The sequence below is a fragment of the Notamacropus eugenii genome, chromosome 4 (assembly GCF_028372415.1).
Source record: "Notamacropus eugenii isolate mMacEug1 chromosome 4, mMacEug1.pri_v2, whole genome shotgun sequence".
In the NCBI taxonomy this organism is placed as follows: domain Eukaryota; kingdom Metazoa; phylum Chordata; class Mammalia; order Diprotodontia; family Macropodidae; genus Notamacropus; species Notamacropus eugenii.
Genome location: NC_092875.1, coordinates 48503003 through 48515592, shown reverse-complemented (window position 1 = coordinate 48515592; position 12590 = coordinate 48503003). Strand labels below are relative to the sequence as shown.

The window sequence follows — 12590 nt, the reverse complement described above, 5'->3', positions numbered from 1 at the left end:
ATCCCTTTCAAAGATCAACTCAAGGTTCCAACCTTTGACAATCTTTTCCAATTCCCCACAGTTATTCTCCATTCTCACCTCCCAATCCCATGGCTAGAATTGTATGCAGCAGGTCAACCAAAGGACTAGCCCTATGATTTAACAGCTATAAGGAACTCCCAGGGGAGGAAATTTTCTCTACCAATGTAGGTTAGTACTTTCTCTGCAATTTACAGTCCTATAGAGATATCTATAGAACAGAGAGGATAAGTCACCTCATGTCACACAGCCTGTATGTGTCAGAAGTGACAGTTAAATCCATGTCTTCCTGGTTTCAAGGTCAGTTATACCATAGTATCTCTCATTTATATATGTGTATATGTGTGATATATATATATATATATATATATATATATATATATATATATATATATATAGATATAGATATAGATATAGATATAGATATATATGTATGCATCTATAGTATAGAATTATCTGGTTACGTGTTGTTTCTCCCCAGCAGAAGCTCCTTGAAGGCAGGAACCTAAGTATGGTGCTTGATGCGTGGGACTTACTGAAGGCTTATTGAATTAAACTGAAGAACTGAAAAAGGGTTCTTGAATTCAAAAGCCCTCTGTTAGTCTATAACTTAAGTATTTTTCAGTCAGATGTATATTCTCTATTTTTGGTTTATTCATCACTTCCATATTAGATATGTACTGCATTTTAAAAATCCCATAAACAGTAAATAAAGTGCTAGGTAGGACAATGGGAAAAAGTAATCCAAAGCCAATTATTATCAGTTTCTTTTTTCAAAATTACATTCAGTGGACTTTTACCAAAAAATTTCCTCCATGCTATGCGGTATTATCTTACCTATATGTTAATATCAATTTTTTTCATTTACATTACATTACAAAGTTATTTTTTCTTTTGTGATTTAGGCTTCAGAATATTCACATCTTCACAAAAGAATCACTTCTTTTTGGCTCATATCAATTGGTCTGAACCGCATGTCTGTCTATTTTTGTTTTTAAACGCTTCTCCCTTCTCACCAATACTGCCGTGCTGGCCACAGTGGTAACTGTAGTCTGCACCTTTGTTTGCTGCTGCTGCTGCTGCTGCTGCTGTTGCTGCTGCTGCTGCTGCTGCTGCTGCTGCTGCTGCTGCTGCTGTTGCTGCTGCTGCTGCTGCTGGACCCCAGGAGGCTGAGCCTGAGGTTGGGCCTGTCCTGCCTGCTGTGCAGCTGTTCCCTGCTGCCCAGGCTGCTGCTGCTGCTGCTGCTGCTGCTGCTGCTGGGCAGGCTGGGTGCCTGTCTGCTGCTGGGCCCTCTGCTGCTCAGCCAAAGCCTAAAAAAACAAGAGGATAAAAAAAGATATGAGAGAGATCCCAGCTACAAACACAATTTCCTGGGGTTCCTGGACTCACACACATATTAACAGGAACAGCCTTTTTTCCCCTCCAGCTTTAGAATATACAGTCTGACTGAAACATACCTTTTTCTCTTTTGCAATTCTCTCAGCACGCAAAGATGCAACCTGAATTGGAGGCAGCGGTTTGTCATAGTTGATCCCACTGAAAGAAAATGGAAAAATGTGGGATTTATTAAGCATCTATGCCCTATTGAATGCTACATGTAATAGGACAAAAATAACACAGTCCCTGCCCTGCTTTCAGGGGCTTATATTCTCCTAGGACCTTCTTGAAGCTAAAATCCTCTATTTCTCAAGTTGCTGATCATTAATTGTTCAGTCTCCATGGACACAGAAGTCTTTAGGAATGCAGTTTAGGCCTGCAGCTCAGAAGTCAAATGAGGACTAAAGATATAGTTCTATCCCCTTCTCTCCACTTATGTGACCACCCCAAATTCAGACTCTCATCAACTCTTACCTGAAGTACTACGATAACCTCATAATTGGTCTCTCTACCTCTAGCCTTTCCAATACATCCTTCACATAGCTCTCGAGGGACCCAAAATAGGAAAGTCAAGGCAAAAGCCAGCCATGGCTACTGTAAGGGCTCAGAGGGAATCCAGGTTCAAATGAGCTGGGACAAAAATGCACAGTCACTTACCTCTCTGCTAGCACTGAAGCATGCTTTGGGTTTTTCTGGAAAGGATTCATGCCAAGTCTGAAATGGACAGAATGGAGAGGAGAGAAATGTTGGAAGCATAAAACTTTTCCAAACCAAAGTCTGCCAGATGGAAAGGGAGATATTCAAACTCACTACAGACAAAAAGATTTACTATGAGACACTGTACTCACACCTCAAACAAAATTAACAGAAAAAGAGCATTTGAGAAACATACAGAGGCTTGATTGGGGGACTTCTCTTCCCAGCAGTCATTTTCATTAAATCAAAGTGACTTGTGTACAGCTGGGTGTGAGTAGCATTTTCATCTTGGGCATAGATCTGGCTGGTACGAAGAGGACGGTTGTTTTTGCTCTGAAACAAATGAGATATGGGAGTCAATCAAAATTAAAATATCAACAAGAATCTCTAATCACTCCATATGTCAAGAACAGGGTTTGCTTACTTAGAAGCTAATGAACATACAAGTTAAACTTTCTAAGATTAAATACTCACAAACTTCCCTTACTCCTATCAAATATTTATGTTAGTACAAACTTGAAGTTTCCAAATTTATGTACCATGGAACTCAGCAGGGGTAACAGGTTTCCTTCATACATTAAGAAAAATGGTGGAATGACAAACTTTCAATGATGAATGAAAGCACCACCTCAGGAAAAGGTTTAAGTTACTGTGTTAGATAAATTTTCCCTTGACCCAAACTCTGGAAAAATAAAGTTCTCTTTAAGTAACAAGTTTTGTACTCCCAAGAAATCTTAAAAGTACAAAATATTAGAGCCGGAAGAGACATGGTCATTTTACTCCAACCCTCTCACTTTACAGATGAGGAAAAGGAGTCCCAGAAAAGAGAAATGACTTGTCCAAAAACACAAAGCGAATCAGTGACAAAGTCAAGACTCAAAACCAGATTGCCCAATTTTCAGTTCAAGAACCTTCCCATTACATGATGCTGCCTCTACAAATTCTTAACATAAACAGCAATGAAATCCATCCCAAATGGAGAGAACCTAGGATTCCCGTATTGCCTATAAGAATGTGTGCGCACATAAGTAGACATAGACATAAGCAACTAATTTATTCTTTGAATACCTTTAATTGAGGAGGATAATATCCAAGGAAATTTAGAACCAGAAAATATACATACAAGATTAAGATATCACAAGATAACTTATTAACTGTTCTATAATCCCATATAGGTAGCTTTCCAAAACACAAAATTCAGCAGAAAATGACAGTGAGAAAAGAAAAGTGGGGAAAAAAAAAAAAAAAGACTGAAAACATCACACAATACCAGATAATGAAATTATGCCAAAGTCAAAGTTAAGGAAGACTGAGTGGTAAGGACAAATTCCTGTTGACGTGAACCATTTTGGCTTTGAGGGGGTAAAAATTCTACTCTGCCTCCTTGGTGCCAGCAGGCTCTATTCTGCTGATTATCCCAAGTCTGGTTCCTATGACCATTCTGAACTCTAATGGAATAACCATGGTGGGAGCAGCAGGAAGTCTCTTCCTGCTGGTGTTAAGTGAGTTACTATTTATTCTCTAATGCCCAGAAGCAAATCCTTTGGCTGTAGGAATGAAAGGCACTGTAGCACATTCTGAATGGTCAAACTTTTGTAAACTACTAAAAGAATTATGAGTCTATCTTTTTGTATGCTTCTTTGCATCAGCTCTAAAACAAGGTTTTCCAATTTATTCAGAATATCACCTTCATACCTTATAAATATTTTTTGCCTTTTTCTTTGGATTAGCTTCATAAATCAGCTATAAGAGAAGAAAACATTTTAGCTTTATTTTTTTCCATATTAAGGTTATGGCTAATTACCACTAATGCTTCCAAAACACACAGACATAAAGCACTTCAGGAAGTCTCTTTTATGAGACATAATGCTATTAATAAAAAAGCTTGTTTTGTTTGAAGCAAACAAATGCTTCATTTTGAGATTAAAATTTTTCAGTGAAAAATGATTCATAGGAAAAGTGGGTAATTTTCTCAAATAAATAAAAATTTCTAAATTTATCCCTCAAAATAATAATTTATCAAATAAAATTTTGGAAGACTCCCTAAAAATGCCTGACTTTGTACTGATGGAAAGACATAATCATGTGATCATGCTCTGACAGGAATTCAAGAATCTGCTAAGAGTAGATGGAGACCCTACTGCCTATTTGTAACTTCTGTTCAGACAAACCCCTTCATTTAATAAGCTACATCTCCAACAAATAGGGCATGGTATGGAGAAAGACCACTGCACTCACCAAAATGCATTTTACTGACATGCACTAATGCCAGATGCTTTCCAGTACTATACAGTTTTGAGATTCTCCCACAGAGAGTCAAGCAGTCATGCAGCATGAAAAGAGGTAGCTGCATGAGAAAAGCCAGATGAAAAAGCAGAAAGAGATAACCAAATACGGCCCAGAAGAAAAACATTACAAAGTGGAGACATGGGTGTTCTTTTATCTCTAGAAGGGAAAAAAAAAATAGTTCCTCTTCCTTTATGAGCTAGAACACCCATTCTAGCGTGTTAACATCTTTTTTTTTTTTTAAACAAGTTACTAATAAATAGGTAGCTACATTGTAAATATACCATAAGTACTGTAATTTTCGACATTCTTTTTTAAACTTGAAACAATCAATATGCAATTCAGTCCCCCTGAAACCACCGTAACATGCCAAGAGTTTAAAGGAGGGTTTAGTGACAAAACAATTTGGATAAAACCAGCTCAGTAATCTCTTCTGCAACCAAACTACTGATCAGTATAAAGGAGCAATTTTTCTGCTCTTAATCCACCACTCTGTTAAACAGAAAATAAAAATGTGACATAACAATAAGGTGACATCACAGATGACAATTTCCGAATAGAATTTTGCTGCTGGGTGGAAAGGTTTGCTTCAAATGACAGATTTTACAGTGGCTTGATGAAAATCATTTGATCTAGCAATAAAAATTCTAAATTACTGTTCTTCTATATCTAGTATCCAGAAAAGCATTACTGAGTTTAAACTCACCTTTCCCTCTTCTCTCGGAATGATGACGTTTTCATACCGGTTTCGGCACTGTTTGGAAGATCGATAAACTCGGCTGCAGGAATTAACAACATCACTAACAAGATCCCAATTAGGAGTGTGTGCTGGGGACACAACGGTGAGATTTAAAGGAAGCTCAAGCAGCTGCTTTACAGCCTAAAGAGAGAAGAGGTTTTAAATTACAATATGTTGACAAAAGTATGAATTAATTTATCTTTCTGTTCTAAGGAAGACTTACTACAGAAGAACAAAGAAGCTTAGAACAGCATAAGAATGGGGAGAAGGCAGACTGAAAGAATCATGGACAAGGTCCCTCTCACCTGCAGCAATGCCCAGTCTTCACTAATGAGCCATTCTGGGTTGTCCTGCCCAGCCTCTGCTGTTGGTTTGACAAAAGTTGGCAAAGGTTTGGCAAACTGAGTCTGCTGCTTCAACAGAATGTTCTTCTTCTGCTCTTTGCCCTCTCGCCGCATCTTCAACATCCCCGGAGTTGCCCGATCAAAGAGGGACCGAGGAGGAATGACAGCCTCCCCATGCCGCTGCTTCTTCTTCCGACCAACAGCTAAGGAAGAGAGGCCTTCTTTAGCAAGAAGATAACAAAACATTGGTGAACGTGATCTACAAAGTGCTATGCTGGTCAGACCCCACCAAATGTGAACTGTTATCAATAACCTAGTGTGTCCCCTCCCCCTAGTGTAAAAAGGCTCAATGAGGCATATGAATTCACATGCCTTGTAAATCACATTTGGAGGGTTTTAGTAAGTTTCATTTTAATTTTTAACTCAAATATAGCTAAAACAAAACAGATAAGACAAGCAAAAATAGTTGAATACAACTATTAGCTTCCTTTATAAGCTTCAAGAGTCAAATAACTACATCTCTCAAACAACAAGTGGTATTACACACTCTCATAAGACTAGATACACAAACTGCCCAGACCAGCAAACACACAATGTCAGTAAGTCCACCTAGGAATTGTCATGGCTCCATTTACCAGAGGGATCTGTCTTGTGTCGCTTACGCTCCTTCCGTACATACACTGGAGGCAGCTTAGATTCAGGGATAGGTGTGTTCTCATACATCAGACACATGACTGAGTCAATATAGATGTCATTGTCATCCTGAGGAGGAGTGGGAGGAGTCCAAAGCTGTACAAAGAAAACATTTTGTATTATATTTGTCATATGACTTGAAATCTGCTTGACAATGAAATGAAATTAAATAAAGTCACTCACTGGCATAATTTCTGTCTGCCCATCAGTATCTTCATAAACATATTCCTGCAGGAAAAATGGGGAATATTAAGGACTTAAAAGATCACTGAACATGCAGTATTCTGCTTAAGAACAAGATAAGGAATTTTAATTGTTGCATCTAAAGTAAGCACAATCAGTATACTGGGGAAGATATATATTTTTTTTTCCCTAATAATTAGTAAGAGTTTAGAAAAAGCATCACCCCCGAAGGCTATTTGTGTTTTTAATCAGAAATGAGTCAGTCACACATTTACACATTATACACGGAAGATATGTTTCTTGATTTTAATTTACACTTGATAATCATTTTTAATATTAAAAAAATATATGTAGCCATGTATGGAATTACAAACACCTCCAACAAGGATGCCCAAACAGTTTCTTTCTTGGGATCTGAGAAATATCTGGACATTCATTACCATGTTGTAGGCATCTTCTCTGGTGTACGTCAGTAATTCTTCCTCCTCTTCTAATAGTGCCGTGGCATCCCTCTCTTTAAGTCGTTTCATATTTTTGGATTCCCACTCCTTTGAAGCTATTGCTACCTCCTAGGAACAGGATTCATCAGAAGAGACATTTCTAAAATTCTATTATATGCTCCCACCTTCATTTCTAACTTCTTCTTTTTCTCTTCTTTTCACCTTTTACTGAACATGGGCCACCTTTCTTCTACACTGATGCTAACACATGACTTGTAATCTAAGATGCACTCCATTATTCCTGAACATAATCTCTCTCCAATACAAAAGTTATACACAAAATCCACTACATAAGTTTACCCAAGTCTATTAGCAATTATATTCATTATCTATCTGCATGACACAAGGCAAGGAGCCCACGTTTCCTCACTTTGGAAGCCTGGTACCAGGGAAAGCGCACTGTAAACTGTAAATGGCTAAGACCTTATAAGTTACTCTGCTTCAATTTCTCAAACAGTTCTTGTGGTATGATGGCTTTGAAACTGCATGTTGGTCATATCCATTTTAAACTGTCCTCTTACCTCAATGTCTCTTGGTTTTTCCTGATCAATGGAAGCATGGAATAATTCAAGATAATTCAAAGCATACTTCTCAATGGGTGTGAGCTGTTGCAAAATACACATTTTTCAAAGATCATTAGTAAGAAGCCAACAAAATCTAAATCTCTTTCTCAGCCCAACATTTTAAATAACGAATCACATTACATGTCCCAATTAAATTTGAAGCATTCCAGGTGAGAATCAATACTATTGCTACCCACATGAAAAGGTTTAAAAATAAATTTTTAAAATCACTGCACCTGTTCCATAAAGTCAGCTAATTCCTCTAACTGTGAAGGTTCTTCGTTAACTCTCGGATCATCTAATTCTGATGACAGAATATCAGCACTTGTTTCAGACACTGTTGTTTCTTCGTATTTTGTGGTGTCATCCTCCAAATATTCGATACTCTTAAGAGCCTTGAGAAAACACATTTTCAAGTAAAATTTTATGTATTTTAAAAGAATCATGAAAAGAAAAAATTTCTAAACGGTTTTATTCCACCAGGCACATTATAAAAATCACATTCCCTCCACCCCCACCCTGCAAAATTACTGATACTTCCACTGAATAAATATCCATGTAGCACTACAGAAAAGGTTACAAGTCAATTTCTTACAGGGCACTTACAGAAAAAAGATATATACATAAAAAATTCTGATGAGAAATTAAAAGAGTCTACCTTAAAAAAAAATGATCCAAACAGGACTTAGAAGTCACCTAGTTCAATTTTCCACCCATTACAAAAGAACATTTGATAGTATACTTAATGAACTGGGCTTACAACTCAAAACAGCCATGGTTAGACCATAGATAGGTGAACAGGACAAGAAGAATATGAAGGAAAGACTGTGAGTTGAGAATGAATATAGAATGTTCTGAGAACAATGGGAAAACATATCACAGGATTATAGACTTCAAGCTAGAAGGTACTCAAGAAGTCATCCATTCCAAACTTTTCATTCCATAAATAAAGAGGCCAGAGGCCCAGAAAAGAGAAATGGCAAGCCCCAGGTCATAGGAGCAGCACAACCAGGCCTGGAGGCCAGGCCCAGCATCTTGCACGTACCCAACAGCTTCTCTAGACAGACTGAAAAATTTAGAGAGGATCCCAGAATACAGAATCACAGGCAACTTGAGGGATACTAAAGGTTACAGGAGCTGCCTGAAGCAAGCCAGAAGTAAATATCAGAGTGTGAGTTCAACCAGCCATTTGACTTCTTCTAGTAAAGCAGGTGAGATCATAGGTTCCCAAAGAGCCACAAGATAAAACCCCCATCTTGGAAAGATCGGTGTGACAGTGGTTTGAAGGATAACTTGAAGGAGTTAAAGGCAAAAAATAGAACATGAGAAAACACTGTAGTTACCTAAGCATGAGGTGATAAGTCCCTAGAGTAGGTAGAGAATCCTGGGAACGAAGAGGAAAGTAAAGAAATTAATGCTTCAAAGGAAGAACAGATGAGGCAATCGGGATGGGTTTATGAAGAGTAAGACACAACTCAACAAAAGCAATGAAAACAACAGAATGGGAAAAGAAGTGGATAAGGAAAAAAAAGACCCATTTTGCAGTTTTGGTTCTGTCTAGCTATGGAATTTGGGGGCAAGCCCTCCCTGATGTATGCACCTATGATTACTAAACTATAAAATGAGGTTCATTTTATTGATCTTGAAGGCTGTGCTGTAGCTCTAACATTCTAGATGTGCACTGAATTCATTATGAAAAAGAAATCTATGAAGAGGTGGGGCAGCAGTGGAGTAGGGCAGCCAAAAAACTAATGGGACTTTGAGCTATAGGAAGAGAGGCTTTGGAGTCTTCATGCTCTCTAACCTCAGACTCCATCTATAGTAAGCAAGATGTGTAAAGCTGAAGCATCAATAAAAGACAATCTGGAGAAGGAAGGCCTTGAGTGCATGATAAGGAAGATCAGTTAGTTAGCCTGGGGAGAAGACTCAGGGAGGGATCTGAGAGCTGTCTTTAAGAATGTGAATCCTTATGTGAAGTATGTACCCTGTGAAGAAGGGATTCAACTTTTTCTCTTTGGCAGACACAATGTACGGAAGTCCCAACAAGCAGAAGTTCACCAAAGTGGAATGGACTGCCTTGAGGAGAGATGGCTTCCATTTCTTTGTGGCAAAAGCTGGAGGATCACATCACGTATAAGAGAAATTCCTTTCACCTATGGACTATACTATATGTCAACGAGATCCTTCTCAACACTCAAATTATGGGATTCTAGACTCAGAGGGCTAAGGTCTAAATCCTGGGGGATGTCCTGAAAAGTAGTGATATCAAGTGAGGTAGAAAACTACAGGAGTGTAGCATCACAGAAGCCATGACCAAGAAAGAAGTTAGATCAAATACCTTAAAGATATCACAGACTGAGAAAAGGACATTGGATTTATGAAGGAAAACAGAAATGACTTTTAGGAGTTTAGTTTTTTGTAGTATAGGGTCACAAGTCAGATTTTAGGGGGTCAAGAGTTGTCATAAAGAAACAGAAACAGCTGATACTGGCCATATATTAGAGAATTTTGCCAAAGAAATATGAATTGCTAGAGTAGTGAGTAGGGTCAAAAGAAGTTTGGGAGTTTTTTTTAAATTTCAAAATGGGGAAAACTTTATACATTTGAAAGAACATGAGACAGTTGAAAAGGAGGTGATGACAAAGAAAATCTCAGAATTAAACAGTTCAACTGAACATCTGTTAAGCGTCTAATATGTGCAGGACATTGTACTAGATGACAAGGAATAAAGTTAAGTTACAGACACTATGCGCAACAATGTGCAATCTAACAGGGAGAAGTATAAATAAAAGGTACAAATTGCTATGCAGTAAGTACAGAGGAAAGCCCCAGACAAGGTGCTATAAGAAATTTAAGGGATTCAAAAAAAATCTTCACAGAGAGGCAACACTTGAAGAACAACACTCTTGGGTCTTGAAGAAAAGGAAGGATGTTAACAAGCAGAAATTAAGGGGAGAAATTCATTTCAGACATCAGCTAAGGAATAACTCATTATACAAGATTCTTCGGAAATCACAATGTCACAAAATGTAGGAAACAGAAAGAAGAGCAATAAGACTTGTAAAAGAAGAAGAACACATTTCTCTGTTACAAGAAGTTTTCTCAAGTGAAGATAAGGCAAGATGGGACACTCAAAATGAATGGCCATAATCTTCAGTTAAAATAGGAGATAAAATCATTTGCTAACAGTGAAGGAAAACATGACAGAATTGGAGAGTTAAAAACAGAGGAGACTTGAAATAGCTATTTGGGATGGGTTTGGGACAACTAGGTAGCTGGGCTTGGAGTCAGGAAGATTTATGTTCCTGAGTTCAAATCTGGCCTCAGACATTAGCTATGTGACCCTGGGCAAGTCACTTAATCTTGTTTGCCTTAGTTCCTCATTTGTGAAATGAGCTGGAGAAGGAAATGGCAAACCACTCCAGTATCTTTGCCAAGAAAACTCCAAAATGGAGTCACAGAGAGACACCACTAAAATGACTGAACAACAAACAAGGGAGGGGTAGTGGGACAGGCACTATACTCTAATGAAATCAAGAAGATGAATAAAAGGATTACTGTGAAGCATCTATATCCCAGAAACAAATGAGTCAGGGTCTGTGTGGTTTTGTTTCTTTCTTAGTAGACAACTGCTCTGCCTGAAAGAGCCAAAAACTAAATTGATGGGGTGCTCCAGAATTGGAGACAGACTACTGAATTTCAAAAAGCCAAGGGAGTGGCAGTGTAGGTAACACTAACATATAAAACTAAAGAGTTGAGACTCAAAATGGATTCACATGTCGCTAGAAAGGAGTGGATAGACCAGCTGTAACCACTAGGATTGAGTGATGAGAGATCCAGGGAGACTAGAGAGCAGTAACTTTAGTGATATGAGGAAGTGGGAGAAAGAAATGGAAAAGTGATTGGGGTTTCTAAAAAGGACATCCTTTTGCCAGCTGCTTCTTCAGGAAAAGTTACCTCTATAAAAGGCCTTGCGATTTTAGGTGCAATTGCTTCTGAGGCAGAGGGCTCCTGAGGAAGAACAACAAATTCTTCAGCTTTAACTCTGAAACCAGAGTCTTCTACAGGAGAGTGAACATCAAATAGCTCCTGGATAGTTTGCTGAAAAAAGTAAAATGATCATGTCTTTCAATAATTAATGACATACTTTTATACCCAACCTTAAGTCAAGTTCTAGGTGTGAAATATTAATACTATGTAATTACCCTATTTTAAGTATCTATTAAAAACAATGCAACAAATTGTGTGATATAACCTGAATCTGAGGATTTTTAACACACTAAAAATACCTGAGTCAAAAATGCCATGGAGTAGTCATTTCCTTGAGCAGCAACTTCTCTTATCAAATCTTTAGTTCCATTTTTCAACAATTTTTCTTCTATGGAATTACCACTCACAAGCCTACACAAGAAGAAAATATTTATTAAATAGTTTTATGTGACAATGAAAAAGTCAGAATCAGAAGATACTGATGTAACAGCAGGGACTGCTTCTAAAAACAATGATGATAAAGCTTAAGTACGGATGGCTTTGAAGTTTCCAAAGCACTTTCACTCATTTCATTTGGTATTCACAACTCTGTAGTGTAGATTAGACAGATATCCACATTTTACAAATTAAAAGAAAACAAACTGAGGCTCAGAGAGGTAAATGAACTACCCAAGATAGCACAACTAAAAAACAGTGTAGTCAAGTCAGAAATCTTAGCTGGGACCCTGTCTATGAATCCACTGACTTGGACCCCACACATTACTATTTCTGAATACATACCAAAAACACGAAGATCCACCTAAATAATGGGGAATTGTGTTATGAAACAAGGACATCATATAAGAGACATAGATGTCTAGTTAAAAGGTTGTTTTCATAAAGATGTATAAGAAGCTATAAGAGTCACTCACCAAACACAAAAAAATAGAATTATAGTCTTTCTGTACAGCTGAGACCCGAAGTTCTAAGATCAGAGGTTTTAGAAAGCTCTAAAAGTATATACCACAGAGCTTTATAATGTTTTTATACACACACACACACACACACACACACACACACACACACACTCTCTCTCTCTTTCTCTCTCACACTCTCTCTCTCTCTCACACTCACACATAAATACACACATATTTGGTTTTTAGTTCCAATGTTTGCAGTTAATGGCAAGAAAAGTTTGTTCAACTTCTTTCAAAAACTTCTA

At 37.7% G+C, this 12590-nt stretch overlaps 1 protein-coding gene across 4 annotated transcripts in view; it reads right to left on the bottom strand.

Moving 5' to 3' along the window:
- EP400 (E1A binding protein p400) overlaps nucleotides 1–12590 on the bottom strand; it is a 134693-nt gene that overhangs the window by 20830 nt on the left and 101273 nt on the right. For all 4 annotated transcript variants that reach the window (XM_072600780.1, XM_072600781.1, XM_072600783.1 and 1 more), the window contains 13 exons: nucleotides 11689–11800; nucleotides 11357–11500; nucleotides 7636–7794; nucleotides 7358–7441; nucleotides 6777–6905; nucleotides 6337–6381; nucleotides 6096–6249; nucleotides 5422–5663; nucleotides 5084–5257; nucleotides 2288–2424; nucleotides 2053–2109; nucleotides 1476–1554; nucleotides 1035–1328 (listed from right to left, as the gene is read on the bottom strand). In XM_072600780.1, coding sequence (XP_072456881.1) covers nucleotides 1035–1328; nucleotides 1476–1554; nucleotides 2053–2109; nucleotides 2288–2424; nucleotides 5084–5257; nucleotides 5422–5663; nucleotides 6096–6249; nucleotides 6337–6381; nucleotides 6777–6905; nucleotides 7358–7441; nucleotides 7636–7794; nucleotides 11357–11500; nucleotides 11689–11800 — 1810 coding nt within the window. The remainder of the gene's footprint in view (nucleotides 1–1034; nucleotides 1329–1475; nucleotides 1555–2052; nucleotides 2110–2287; nucleotides 2425–5083; nucleotides 5258–5421; nucleotides 5664–6095; nucleotides 6250–6336; nucleotides 6382–6776; nucleotides 6906–7357; nucleotides 7442–7635; nucleotides 7795–11356; nucleotides 11501–11688; nucleotides 11801–12590) is intronic.